General features: G+C 43.5%; 1 protein-coding gene across 1 annotated transcript in view; it reads left to right on the top strand.

Moving 5' to 3' along the window:
* The window catches only part of TMEM241 (transmembrane protein 241), a 533,877-nt gene that overhangs the window by 306,068 nt on the left and 212,216 nt on the right, over positions 1-15,593 (top strand). The window contains exon 12 of the mRNA XM_069220019.1: positions 10,577-10,646. Within this exon, the coding sequence (XP_069076120.1) occupies positions 10,577-10,646 (70 nt within the window). The remainder of the gene's footprint in view (positions 1-10,576; positions 10,647-15,593) is intronic.

Genomic DNA, 15,593 nt, shown 5'->3' with positions numbered 1-15,593 from the left:
AGGCAAGCATGTATCATCCCTTTACCTGCTTTTCTTGTCCTAATTGTTCCTGGACACCTTCTTCTGCCCCTCTGACTAACTCCCCTCCCCAACAGTTGGGCAACATGCTGCTGCTCAATTGCCGTTCCTTATCAGCACATTCTTTACATATCTATACGCTTCTGGAAGAATCAGCACCTGATGCCCTGTTCCTGACGGAAACCTGGCTCAATGAAGATTCTTCAGTCGATATTTGCAAGTCCCTACCCCCATCTTACTCTATAACCCAAATAGACAGACCGCAGAATAGAGGTGGTAGTATAGCAATTATCTACAAAAACACCATTAAGTGTCTGCTACTGCCACTTAGGATTCCAGATTGTGATGGAATGACCTTCTCCCTATATCTATCAGCCACTTTTACCTTCTCGGGAATTCTTCTCTATCGCCCACCTTGCCCTAGTGCCTTCTTTTTAGAAGCGCTGCCCGAGGCTGTGGCTAGTCTTATAGGTAAGACTCCGAATCTAACCGTCCTCGGGGATTTCAATATCCATCTTGACAATCCAGACTGCCCTTTGGCAAAATCCCTGTTAACCTCCTTTACTGCGTTAGATATGACCCAATCTGTCATGGGCCCTACTCATGTGAAAGGTCACACCCTAGATTTGCTATTCATCAATATCCCTGATCTCATCATCTCATCCTCGCTGCCTTTATTATGGACAGATCATTCCCTCCTTTCATTTAATTTTCCCTATGATGTCCCCAGAGACCCTCAACCCAGGCTAACCACCTTGGGCGCACCTGGTCAAAGCTGCTACCAAGTCTTTGGCATACTGCACTTTGTGCTTCCACCATGATTAACGACAATCCCCCCTCGAACACTCCGGATCGGTTCGACAGCTGGATCTCTACCACTTTAGATCTAGTATTGCCCACCAAATTAAGAATAAAAAAACCCTATCATAAATCTAAGCCATGGTATTGGTCCTCATTATTAGAACTCAGAAAAAACTGCAAAAAACTAGAGAGGACTTGGAGAAAGGACTACAGCTCTACAGCTAAAGAAAATTACAAGCAAGCCATCAGAACTTATCATCAGAACATCAAGTCTGCTCAAACCATCTACTATAGCAAGAGAATAGAGAACCCTTCCAATTCCCAGAAGGAAATATTTCAGATTTTCAAATAACTCACTATTATTCCTATGCCGGCTTCTCCGATAGAAGCTTCCACTATATATAGTAACTCTCTAGCAGCTCATTTCCAGGACAAGGTTACGAAGTTATATACCGGCTTTTCTTTGGTCCCTCCCCAGAAGTCATCTGATAAGCAGGTGGTGAACTCCCTAACGGCCGGGTCCTCGCTAACTATGTTTCTACCGCTCACAGATGTGCATACTCTTAAATTGCTTACTAATATTAAATCAGGTTCCCCTTTGGATCCTGCCCCTCCGGCTATTCTGGCAAAGGCCGCAGACATTATTATTTCTCCATTGACAAGAATACTTAATAATTCCCTTACCTCTGGCATTCTTCTCCAATCTCTCAAACATGCCATCGTAAAACCCCTTCTTAAAAAGCCAAAACTTGACCCCTCCATCCTGGATAACTATAGACCCATTGCTCCCCATCTTAGCTAAAATATTGGAGAAACACGTAAACTTGCAACTGATGAGCTATTTTGAGATTAATGCGCTCCTTCACCCCACTCAAATGGGCTTTAGAGCACAACACAGCACTGAGTCTGCGCTCCTAACAGTGACTGAGTCTGCCCGTCAACTATTAGACCAGGGAGGACATGCGGCCATCATTCTCCTTGATCTTGGCGTAGCCTTTGATACGGTTGACCACTCTCTCCTTTGCAACAGACTCTCCAAGGCAGGCGTGGGAGGCCTAGCGCTCTCCTGGCTATCTTCCTTTCTCACAGGAAGAACCTTCCAAGTTTGGACCGTTCTTTTCTCTCTGACATCGTTCCCCTAACTTGTGGAGTCCTTCAAGGTTCCTCCTTAAGTCCAACTCTTTTTAATATCTATTTATCCTCCTTGGCTAAAGTAGTCACTCCCTACAATCTTTCATTGGTCACCTACGCTGATGATACTCAACTAGTGGTCTCCCTTTCTAGTAATGGGAACTCTCCCTCCGTCAACCTAGCCAGCTGTATGAGGGACATCGGCGATTGGATGTTTCAATCCAAACTCAAGTTTAACAATGGCAAATCCGAAGTACTCATCTTAGGCAATGGCTCTCCAGCATCCCCTCTAATATGTTACTCAGAGGCCTTTACCAGTCTGCCTCCGCCTAAAGGACAGGTAAAAAGCCTAGGTTTTGTACTGGACTCCCGTCTCACGATGGAACTACAAGCAAAGAAAATTTCTTTTGTCTGCTTTGGTTTTAATAGATCTCTTAGGAAGATTCTCAATCTTCTTCCTGTCTCATCCAGAAGAATCCTGGTCCAGGCATTGGTTCTTTCCCGCCTGGATTATGGGAACTCTCTCTATCTTAGTTCCCCGGAATATGTAGTAAGGAAACTGCAGATTGTGCAGAATGCGGCAGCTATGCTCCTTACGAACTGTCCCAGACATCTATCTGCCAAGCCGGCTCTTGCAGCACTCCATTGGCTGCCGATCAAACAGCGCATACATTTTAAATCCATGTGTATCACTCATAGAGCCCTACATAACAGAGGTCCACATTTCTTCAGAAAACAAATCTCAATTTACGCTCCTTCGAGACATCTGAGATCATCTTCTACTCGACAGATTCATATACCCCGTGCCTATAGATCATGGGGAGGAAACTCTTTTATTATCAAGGCTGCCCGTCTCTGGAAAGCCCTACCTCCTGAGCTCCACCATGAACCTTCTGAATATCTTTTTAGGAAGAGGTTGAAAACCACTCTCTTCAGTCATTAGCCTGTCCCTCCTGCTCCTCTCAAGAATTTTCCTGTACTTTCAGCGCTGGGATGCCCTAGGGTAGCTACGCGCTCTATAAATGCATAAAAACGAAACTAAACTAAACTACTGTTAGCTCACCTCTTCAAGAATTAATGAAGAAAGCAAAAACATTCATCTGGGAGCACAAAATGTGAACATGCATTCAAGAAAATCAAGGATGGTATAGCATCAGCAGCAAATTTAAAATTCTTTGACTCAGATCTACACACTGAACTAGTAGTAGATGCTAGTCCATGGTCTGAGCTGGCATATTATTTTTATGAGCCATTAGATTCTGGACAACAACTGTTTGTTTTAATTGATGATACTCAAGATTTCCAATTGTGAAAATGGTGTCATCTGTGGTCAGTGGTGGATGGTGACATTTGAAAGGGGGGGAGCATAAAGGTTTGGTATGACTTTTATGTAGCAAATGAAGCGAGCAAGCCTAATGGACAAATACTTGGGGTCCTCCTCTCAAGAAAAAAATTGAAAAAAGATGGACAACTGGTGCATTTGAAAGCAAATGAATTTAGTGAAAAAGCAAGGTTTATAAAGCAGTGCAAATGTGTAACCTTGAAATATTAAAAACATAACAAACTGCCCCATATCTTACTGCAATAATAAGTTCAACAATTATTTTAATGTGCAAATTGTGCAGCGTGACAACTTCCGGCCCTTTAAAGTGTGTGCTTGCCCAGTGTCTTGCACTGCATGCGACATCAACTTTGGAAGAAAATTCCAAAGCTGCTGGATGCAATCAGTCATACAGAAATATGTGGAGACAGCGTGTTAAGTGAGATGCAAAAAGTGGGGGCTCTCTAAAAGGGACATGTAAAATACATTTCTGTGATTCCCTTAGTGTGCTACCCGACCTGTGTTTTGGTTTCCCTCAGATGTTATTGCATCCAGATATATAACACAACTGACATACACCTAAAGCTTGTCAGTCCTATTGGCTTTGTCTATGGTTATCTGTTTAAAATAAATGAGTAACAACAATTACTTTTTTTATAAATAATTAACATTGGAACTGTTTCAATTCTGAAATTGTGCGACTATAAATTAAATATTATTGAGGCCTGGGGAAGGAGTATGGCCTTCAGTTATGTGTGCTTTAGGTTTGATATGTATGATCTTTTTCTCTGCGCATCTCATCCATCTGCATGTTTTCAACCTCTTCTTTTTCCTCTTCAGCACCCTTTTTTCACTCTTGCCTGAATGCACTTCCTTGCATCTCCCTCATTTTACGATTTCAAACATACACTGCACTCATACATATTTAGGCACTTTATTTCCTTTTGCTTTCTCTTTCCAAATATTTTGATCTCTTTGCACAACCTTCACACACATTTAGACTGAATTTCAATTGTAACTGGAATACATGAGCATTGCTCTGTGTGCTCTGCAGAGGCGCCAACCCACTGACAGGCACTGTGATTTGCTGGCTTCAGCCTCAGCGCCAGCGCACTCAATCAAAGCCCTTCATAAACACCTGGCACAAGTCAAAGTATGCACTATTGAAGAATAATTCAATGCACAAAAAAATACAGAAATACAGCAAGATGGAAAAGTTAACTCTCTTGGGGAGTGCAGCATTAAGTAAAACTTAAAAAAAAGACAGGAACAAAATCACTGACACACATTAACTTAACGTTTTTAACATTCATTGTTCGCAAATCAATACATGTTTTTGGCATTCATGTTAAGGGCATGAAGATAGGGCCAGTTTTAATGCCATACAGAAGATAACTGCCTTTCCTATAAGCACATATTTCTCGCTTTGAGCTTGACTCAGATATTTGGATAAACTTATATTATTATATATGGATAAGGGAAATCAGAACCCTTCTCGTCTTTTGGAACAATTTAGCGGGGGAACAAATACAGCAGCTCTACTTCTGAAGACTCCAACGCCTGAAACCATGATGCTAAAAGCGTCACTGGTCTACAGCAGATACCAACACAGACCACAATGGAAACAAAGGGCTTTAGAAAGCTAAGCCCTGCGTCATGAGTCACAGTGCAGAAAATTTGATTTACTGCCTGGCTTCCGTCTCCTACTTCAAAGCAAGGTGGGACAGGCAGGCAGCCTAGGAATGACAGCCCAGAGTTAAATACATTGATTTGTTTGTGGATATGATCGATTTATTTAATATTCTTTAAAGGAGAATTGCAGGAATTCCAGAGGGGTGTAACCCTTAGCCCTAAAGGTGAAACCACCCCTGTACTGTGAAACTTGCAGTCCTCAATGATATTTTTTCTGTAGCGAGTATACCCAAAATATAAAAGATAAACTATGGTCTACTTTTTCATAGAAGTGAATTTGGCAAATTTCTTGAGTATATGGGAGTGATACATAGGAAAATTACTCCACTTGGACCACAGGCTAATGGAACAGTAACAAGGTTGATGGCTACCATTAAAAAAAATCAGTTCAAAGAGCCAATTCGTCACAAATTTCTATAAATGAAGCTTTATGCCAGATTCTACATGATTTAGAAATACACCTCATGGGTCAACTGAAAAATGTCCTTTGGAGTTGTTATTCGACAACCTAGACAATCATGGTTGCCGAAAGTGCCTTTGAAACCCCCTTAGGAACCTGATCAAATTGCAAAAAGAGATAGGATGATGAAAGAAAATATGAAGCAATATGCAGATCAAAGGAAACATATTCATGGAAGAAATGATCAGGTTGGAGATCTTGTATTAGTAAAACAGAACCAGGTTCGAAAATCTCTGAACAGATTTAATTAATCTCCATTGGAAATAACAAAAGTAAATGGTTTGGCAATCAGTGCGCAAAATGAAAACCAAACAGCAGTAAGAACCAAAGCACTTTTCAAAAAGTTTATGACTCTGATTTAAGAACAACAAAATATAAAAGAGAATGAGTATACTTCTTTCAGAAGGACGGGAAGGACACTCAATTAACTGCAAAGATGGACTGAACAGTGTTAAGTTGTGAAAAGAGAATGAGTATACTTCTTTCACAAGAACAGGAAAGACACCTAAGAAACCCCAAAGACTGACTGAACAGTGTTAAATTGTTTTACTCTATTTTCTTTTGCCATTTCATTTTATTTTGTTTGTGTTTTTTCTTGTTTTAAGTAATGATACTTTATTGTTTTGTTAGAAAGGGGGGAGATGTAGTGATGTCACATAGTATTTAGAATGTGGCATGTAGTCATATAGAATGTTAGGGTTTGAAATGTAAAAGTGGTTAGATGAACAGAGCTTAGGAGCAGGGCAGAAGGATCTGCTTCAGTGTGCCAGAAATAAACATATTGGAACCATAAATCAGGCTCTTTGATATTACGGCCTCCATGCTATTGACAGCTCCAGGAGTTATGAGAACTGGCAGAGCTGCAGGAGCAAAGGTACTCTTAGTCACATAATGTGGCCCTGTCCGCACATTGCTTCCTTCTGGAGCAAAATAGAAACGCTGCCTTTGAATTGGTCTCCTGTGCAGAGGTGATTTTGTTTGGAGGGCCCTCTGAATCAGGATATTAGCTGTACTCAGTGTGGGAAAACTGTGTCATGTATGTTGCTTGCACCCAAACGTGATATTGACTAGGTGGGCAAAAGGAATCCTCCTGTCTGAGATGGCGTGGTGTCAAAGGAATTTGGGGTCCTGGGAATAGAAAAACTGAGTGTGATGGCCAAAGGATGGGAGCATACCTTTAGAAAACAATGTGGCATGTTACTATCTTACTTGGCTAAAACCTTTAAGTGGCTCCACGACCCACAGAGACTGTGGTAGTTGAACTTTCTAGAACATTCTGAAATGTGTGACCAGTCGCGGCTCGTGAGGGTCAAGAGGAGCGGCGCGGGACTGGGGGGTTGAAGGGAGACTACAAACAATAAATAAATAATAAAACTTACCTGCCGTCCTGCCGCTCGTCATCACAGCAGGTACAGGTACCCAGCCTGCCCTGCTGCCAATCCTAACGCTGCTTTAATGCTGCTGGCAGCATGAGAGCAGTGTTCAGATTGGCTGGAGCGCCCTGGCTTGGCACTCCAAGGCAGAGTGCAAGACTTTGCCTGCTGACTCCAACCCATCAACACAGTGCCAGGTAGGAGAGAGCCCAGTGTCCATGTGTATTTGGCCGGCCCGAGACAGCTGGCAAAACATACATGCACACTGAGGGGAGTGCCTCCCACTCCGTCCATGTCATCACCCGTGGCCCCACCCCCTGAAAAATAAAAATGTTAATAAACATGGTTTATTATTGTTTTTTTTCGGTTTGCAGCTGCTGCTGGGGGCGGGCGACACTCCTATGCCATGATGAAGGAGACACCTGAGGTGAAAGGAGGGGTGGTAACAGACCCGCTTAGTTGTTAAGTTATAGAAGAGTAGCTCTATGGTTGAGTGGCATGGAGTGGTTTCCAATGATATTGAAATCGGCGAAGCACTGGTTTACTGTCGTTCTTTCAGGCAGAAGGTGGTTAGGAAAGACGAAGGGGGCTGTGTATAAATGCTTATACGTGTAACAGCTTGAATAAAAGTTCATAGAAAGCTAACCTAACAGGTGGAGAAGACTCGGTGCCAAAGTCGGGGGTGGGGTGTAAAACTCAAGTTCCGCTGATGCAACGTTCAGGGACGACAGTGTTCCCAGAAGTCTCTCTGGCTGTTGCTCAAAGTGGACGGCACGGGTCGTGGCCCCCTGCCCATTGTGCTCTTTTCTGGGACGCAATGAAAGGAAAGAAAATAGCATGAAAGTGCGGGAGTTCGATGGTCCAGTCTAGCATAATTAATCTTTTGTTTCATCTGGGCGTTATCATAAATCACAGTTCTTAGCATTTTTTGGGGATCTAGGATTGCAAGAAATGTCATAAACTGAACGCATGCACATCATACTTTTCATGTCTGTCACTTTCTTTCTTTATTTGAGCTGTCAGCCGCACATTTTGACTTTACCAGAGGAGAGAGCTTAGCTAAGACAAAAAAGTAAAGACATACCCACTCAATATGTAACTGTAATAACAATAATAATACTCAGGCAAAAAGCAAACGAACTGAGGGGGCAACATCTAATGTACAATTACTTTGGAGTTTTCATCTAACAAGGAAGGGCCAGATTTACAAGGGCATTGCACCACTGGAACGTCACTTTTTGTGTTGCTCCGGTGGTGCCACATTTACAAGGCAGCACTAAGTCACTTTATGTGGCTTAAATCCACCTTGTAAATATGGGCCCCCTCCGATGTATTTTTCTATGTCAGAACGGTGTGCAATGGGTGTTGCTATTGGCGTTCCACCGCAACACCCATTGCTTTTGACGCTGCTCCAGATTTACAATAAGTTGCAAAACTGTGGCAGCTTCAAAACTGCACAACGAGGAGGAATACTTTCATTCCTCCTCGTTTTTGCTTTTTCCATGTGTGCTGCATTCTTCAGCACACCTAGAAAGAGCAAAAGGCCATGAATGATTGTTTATGTGTAGGAAGATGTCAAAAAATAACGCTTTGGTACTTCTATGTGTCCTGCATTTTGTAGCACACAAAGTAGGTGCCAAATCACCAATATAGATTGTTTATGTGCAATAAGGGGCACCTTCCTGCACATACACAATCATTCCCTTCAGCACAGATACCCTTGCACTATGGTGCAAGGAAGCCTGTGTTGACAGCTATATTTAGCGTCGGAGCAGGGGGAAACACAGGAGTGCGCCATATTTTAGTAAATATAGTGCATCCCCACATTGCTAAAGTGATGCAACGTGGCGGTGCAAGTTTTGGTGCAACACTGCGCTGTGCCGCGCCACTTTATAGTGAATCTGGCCCAGAGTTTTATTTTTGAACAAGATCAGGTGCCAGACGAAATGTCGACTTAAAAAAAAAAAAAAAAAAACAACAGATGTGATAAAAAAATACAAATCTGATGTGGGCCACTTTCAGAATTAAATGCATGTAATTTAACAATCATAATACCCAGGGAAATTAATTTGATGTGTGCATCTAATTATTTATTTGTAAATGTGCAATCCATAATGTGTGACAAAGCCTCAGGTAATGGATGTAAAGAATTGTTGTGGGGAGTGGTCGAGTTAATTTTGAATTTAACTTCAGTTGATAAAACAAGAATGAATAAGAAAGTCGAAGGGCCCGAACACAGCTACTTAGGTTTTTTTTACTACCACTGGTCGCTTTAGGGATATGACCCCTTCCCTCCACTGTAACCGCAATGGGTTGGTAGTTCTCCAAAATGGATGTACATATATAATTTTTCCAGTTTAAGGCACTTTGATGTGGATTGTGGCTCACCCTTTAACGTGTGTATGTATATGTAATTTATACAGTGCACACCTAGCCTAAAGGCAACTTGTTCAAAGAGAAGCATAAAGTGAACGAATAAGGGGAGCTGGGTTGAGGGTGGTTGATGCATTGTTATGTAGTGTTCTTTAAAGAGGTGAGTCTTCAACTCTTCCCTAAACTGGAGCAGCATTGGGGTCGGTCTTGATGGATACAGGGATATTGTTTGAGATCCTGGGTGCATGGTTGGAATGAGTGGTTACACTCGGGTTGATTAGCGTGCACATTTGCCTGAACATCGTGACCGACTAGGTCAGGGGACTGTAGCTCAGGCAACCTCAGGTAATCTACAAGGCATTTTTAGTCAGTGGAGCTTTGTATGGCAGCTGCCAACCCATGAAAAAAGAGAATTGCTAGTAATTTGTTCTCACGCTGTGGAGAGTAGTACCGGTAGTGAACAGGAAGTTGGGATCCCAGCTACTAAGGGGGGCCTCAGCTGTATGGGGGGAAATTAAGTATCAAAATAAAGCTAGAAGCCAATGTTTTTTAAACCGCTGCTGCACAGTAATTTTACGAATACAGATTAAAGGGAATTTATGTCTGCTATAAAAATGGTAATTCAAACCATAAACAGCCACGAAAAATGAGAAGGAAAGCATAGAGAAAGATAACCGGCTCTAATGTTAACTGGAAGATTAGCGCCTGTAGTTACCATGTTATCAGTAATCAAGGTATTTGAACCATTTCTAGAGCAGCCTTTATTGAAGTTATGGTTAAAGAATGAAAGTTTGGCTTTAATTATAGTACACCTAACTAGGTCGGGCAAGCCTTGCTGCATACATGCCTATCATTTTTAAGTTGTATTCGGTCAAGTGATTACTTACCCTAGTTGAAAACCGGAGTCACTGATTATTGTGTGCCTCAGAATGTCACATAGGTAGAAAGTAAGTGGATTTCTAAATTTGCAGTAACGATTTGTACATTTTTAGTAAAGTAAATATATTAGCTTATGTGGCAAATGAAGGGGGTAAAATACTACTGCCTCGTGCTGTATGCTGTGGTGGGTTGGGGCAAAATGTGAGTGACAGCTTAACAGACTAATGAATGAAGGACACTGACCAAAAGCCCCTCTATCTATATATATTATGTATTATTGTTGGGAAAAAGGATAGTTTAGCAAGACAGCTAAAGCTAAATATCGGAGTGCTTATTTAAAGAACTACAGTTCTACTAATTGTTATGCAGCAGTATGTGGTGGGTTGCACAGATCATATGTGTGTGAATTGTCATTATTTGTAACGCCAGTTATAGGGGTACAGCGATAAACGTTGACTTGTGTGCTCCATAGTCGTTTACAGGCGGGCCTGTCATGGTTTTGACTGTACATGTTATTGTGTTTCCCAGGTGACCTCGTGAGTGCCTTGGAGTTCCCGTTCCTCTACTTCTACCGGTTCCACAGTGGCTGCTGTGCCAGGTAACCATTGCCCGCTCGAGAGGTGATAGTTAATTCCACAGTGAGGGATAATGCTCTAGCCATTTGTTTATATACCTTTCTGCTCTTGGCATGTTATGTAAAATCTGTTAAATTTATTATGAAGTATATGTTCAACATGTTCAACAGTTTATATTTATCATGGACATTTGTCATATACCCAAAAAGGATAAGCATTTTCGTAGGTGAGCCTCTCTCTTGTCAGGAATTGATCAAGTATCAGCATTGGGAAGATGTTTCCACGTATTTTGTTGTGTGCTTTACTCTGTGCTGATGTTATATGGATTTGCGATAAATGGGGTTCAGACATGGTGTCCCTAGGTCCATTCTTCTGTCGAATAAATTCTTACATTGCTTACATTACTTTAACCATCATGTAGGTTTACCACTTTGCTGATTCGCCAGCAGCCACTGAAAAAAAGCTGTGTCAGTATTCTACGCATTACGCAAAAAAGAACGATTATGCTGTAGGATAGATTCTGCTCAGAACCCTACCAAATATGACACCAGTACCCCTAAGCCATCCCATACTGAAGATACCCTGAACTCGCCAGAGGTGCTGAAGGAGAGTCAAGACTTTGGTGAAAAGATGGATTTTTTTTCCCTCTGATCTGCCGCATTCTGCTAATGCAATTATTGTGGAAGCTTTAGACATGTCAGAACAGCTAATACTGACACTGCCGAGCAATGACAGGAGGGCACATTCATATCTGCCGGCCTTAGAATCATTATCATTGTGGACAGAGGAAAGGGGACAAGGCCTCGGAGAGGTGGTGGGGCCCTGGAGAGTGGGGCTATGGACCCCCTGCACTGCCCAAGCAGTCACACCTACCTTACGCAGAGCTGGAAATCTATTCTGTACCAGCACATCACCCAATAGTGGATCTTCATCGGGTCGCCATGTTATATATGAAGAAAGCATTTGTTAGTTGGCAGGCCTGCATACGTTTGACCCACCCAACAAATGGAAACAGTACGCACTGAAAGAGGGTGTTGGACCGCATGGGATGGTGGGTAGAGAAGAATGGTAAAAAATATAGTTGGCCATGGTGGAGGGTAAGAAGCCACAGGGTACTACGCTGGAGAGCCATGCAGAGGGCAGTGACAGGAGAGCGTGTTGGGGAAAAAATAAAAAATGGTTAAAGTAAGGAGGAGTTCCCAAGGGTTACCCAGTATGAACTAAAGTGAAGAAAAAGAAAAATGGTTAAGAATAAGTGGGAGCATCAGCAAAAAAAAGACTGCTTCATGATCTACGTGGTGGAACAATCTAGATTCGCTGATTCTGCACAGGCCTAGCATTGGAGAAATTAGGGAGCCTGTTCAGCTTGGTTGTGAGGTAGAGTTTGACAGGTAAATCATCTGGCTGACTGAAAGACACTTTCCATTTTTCATGCTGGGTTCAGAAGATTTACTTAAGAAGGTCTCCACCAAAGGCTTAGACAAGTCATTTTTAATCGCTGAGTGGTGCAAGGTATTCATAATTGAATGGCGTTTGACACATGGTTCCCTTTGTTTAGAAAATTCTTGTGTACTTAGTACAATTTTGTGGGTGGAAAGCTTAATCCTTTTTTGTCTTGCTGCCTAACTTCCCATCATGCACCGAATCTACAAGTGTTGGAATAGACCTTCTTCTGCATGGCTGTGGAGAGCACGCTCATGCCCTGTTTCATTTTCCATGTTTGTGCAGCCTCTTTGTTTTTATTTATTTTGTATCTCATTGATCATGAGCACAGTAGAAAGAGCAGATGAAGAAGTCGAAAATAATGGGAATAATCTTTCCTATTAATGCTACCTATCAAATGGCAAAGTTTCAACATCAATGACAGAACAACAAAGGTGCTACATCATAGCACCGTCCCACATGTGGCAACCATCAATTCTCCTGTATAGATGGTGTGCGTCCTCCGGTTGCATGCTATCCCAAAAAGACTCCTCCCACTATATTCCTAAAACAAAACCCTGCATGAAAAATCAACCCTCACTTAAAACTATTGATGATTTTTCCTCCTACTTTGCATTAAATGAACCTCTCCTTACCAGTCCTCCACCCATGGATCTCACCCTCTCCTTTGAAATCATATCCCTACAATCTATCAATACCTAACCTCCTCTAGACCATCTGTCATCCCACCCACCATTTGCATGAACTCTCACTGGTAATCCAAGGGGGATATGAGTTCAAGATCATGTACACTTTGCGTACCTTACAGGTTGAGATTGCAATCTGTAGGTATACGTAAGAGTACACGAGGAATCCATGTTTGCTTCTCTCTGTGCTGTGAGAGCGGATGCTGCATTGCACCCTATTGCAGAGGGCATATCTGGAGGAAGGATCACAATAGCCCATGTGAGTGTAAGGAACTGTGGGAGCTGTTAAGGCGCCGGTGCCATTCCCAGACAAGAGAACACCCAGCTGATGTAGGAAAAGAAGCTACAATACCTGTTTACAGGGCTCAGGAGGAAAGTCCTCATCTATGTGCTTGGTTGTGAGCCTGCTTTGTCTCCGACCTGCAGGTGATGCAGGCTTACCTGCTTGTGCCCTTCATGTGTCTACACGGAGTTGTGAGGTTCCCCTCACCTCCCACCAATCTAGGGTTATCGGAGAGGTAGTTGGAGGTGTGGGCACTGATTAAGTAGCCTCTGCCCTCTTCATGATCCATTGCCCAGTCCCTGAGGACTGCCCTGTCTCCAGCTTTGCTTGTTGCCAGTCCCTTCTTCCTTGGGCAGCGTGGGACTGTAAACATTCAGCATGGCTGGCAGTTCTTCAGCTATAGCGCTTTAAAGTAAACTGTGAGGACGCTTTGGGGGAACCTGTATGCAGGCCCCAAGATATAACTCCAGAACCTCACTGCAGTGGTGTGATTTGTAGATCTCTCTGGATTGCACAGAGCATGGCGCATTGTCCCCTTCACTCCTCCTTTTGACTGGTCTGGGATGGGCTCTTGTTTAATTTTTTTTTTTGTCGAGAGGAAACAGGTGATGTTCATCGAAAAGAGCATAATTGTTTTTATAGCAGGTGCATCGAAAATGAAAATGCACATTAAAATGTACCTCTCTGAACAGGTCGCTTTTTGGCACATAACCTTTCCCGTAGCCACAGCAAGAAAATGGATTACACGTCTATTGGCTCTCTAACCATGCCCCATTATTACGGTATTCCGCAAGAAATGCAAAACTTCTTAGTGCACCTATTTAATGAGCACATCACATCTGTTCTGTTGGTTTTAAACTACTGTTATCTACAGTGCCAAGAGACTTTGGTGAATATGCGCTATCCAGATAACTTACAGCAGAGCGTAACACTTAGATGAGTAGAAAATAAATCTGGTAGCCCTCAGACTGTGACATGAGATTGTGAATTGTGCTTTCACATGCTGCTTGTGAGCACACAATGAACATGGCCTGATTGAAAATATTGGTTAACGTTTCGCCAGTCTGGCTTCTGTGCTTGTGAGGTCTGTCTGGTTCGCGGCTTGTGAAGTCACTGAGTTCAGACTCCTCCCTTGGCTAATACTGGCAGTAGAACGACATAGGAGGAAAACTCAGCTCATGGCGGGTCGGCACTAGAATAACATTGGGATCTCTGTCTAGAGGTAGTTAAGAGTTCTGGTTCTGTTTGGGTTTCCTTTTTCATGTGTAGTAGTTAGTTATGTGTGAATACTAACATACTTTTCTTGTGGGGTCTACGAGTGCCTCCCAGCCCTGGATTCAGCTACTCAGCCGCCAGTCCAAACTGCAGGCCCTCCTTTCCTGCTGCCAGTCCTCTCCCCACCCCAGGGGGAAAGGGGAAGACCCGGTACCGGTCCAGTTACCAGGCACACTCCTGTGCTCAATTCTCTGCCCCTTCCGTGCTCTCGTCAGCGTTCCCCCACCACAGAGCTGGCTTTCTGATGAGATGCCATCCCGGCAGTGGCGGCCGGCAGTTTTAGGAGGGAGGGGGACGGGCAGGAAGCACACTCACACTCATTCTTTCACACACACACGCACACCCATTAACAACACTCATCAACATTCAAACACACACACACACACACACACACACACACATACCTTCAACCTCGGAGGTCCCAGGAGGGTTCCCTTACTGGCTGACCTTAGGTCAGCAGTCCCAACTTCATCACAGAGTGGGATGGGGTCAGTGATACTGCTTATCCCACCCCACTCTGTGATGAGGTGTCACTGATTGACACTCGCCCTGGGTGCTTCAGGGCTGAAACCTGAAGCGCCCAGGTCGAAGTCAATGGGTGACGCTTCCTTCGTCACTCGTTGGAGGGCCTCGAGGCATGTTTGCTAAGCCGAGGAGGTCACACCCACAGAAGATGTGACCTCTTGGCCCAGCAAAGCTCAGCTCAGGCAGCCAGGAGTCTGCGAAATCACGCATGTGTCGCTCCTGGCTGCCTGACCTGAACATGAAGAGTGTCTGTCAGGTTGAACTTTGTTCAGCCTGACTGGCACTCTCCATGAGGGGCAAAAGGTGGGGGGATATGGCCCCTCCACCCTAAAGGACGGGCCGCGCCTGCATCCCAGGGCATTTCAGTTGCTTGTTGGGGAGGGTAACATGGGCCCACCTAGCTCTAAGATCATCACCAGTCCTTGCCATCCTATCCCTCTGGGACCCTCTGTGGATCCAGCACCAGATCAAGCACCACTGGTGCAAATAGTGCAGTGGCACAGAGTCCTGGTAATTTTTGTATTTTATTTCCCCAATAGCAGTCAAGGGAGACATTTTCCTTGCTTGCAGCAGGGTCAGTGGCATCTTTGCCATGCTACAGCACCAGACCAGGCCCCAAGGCAGGCGCAGTGAGGTAGCTGTGAGACGGGGTGTGAGAAGAGTTTAAGACTCTCTGCTTCCTCACGCCACCCAAAATAGTATTTTAGAATAAGTACCATTCTTAGTCACTTTGTGAAAATGGACAATGAGCAATGAAA

Source organism: Pleurodeles waltl, chromosome 2_2 (assembly GCF_031143425.1).
Source record: "Pleurodeles waltl isolate 20211129_DDA chromosome 2_2, aPleWal1.hap1.20221129, whole genome shotgun sequence".
NCBI lineage: Eukaryota > Metazoa > Chordata > Amphibia > Caudata > Salamandridae > Pleurodeles > Pleurodeles waltl.
The sequence above is the reverse complement of the archived record's forward strand: the minus strand, read 5'-3'. Positions and strand labels throughout refer to the sequence as shown.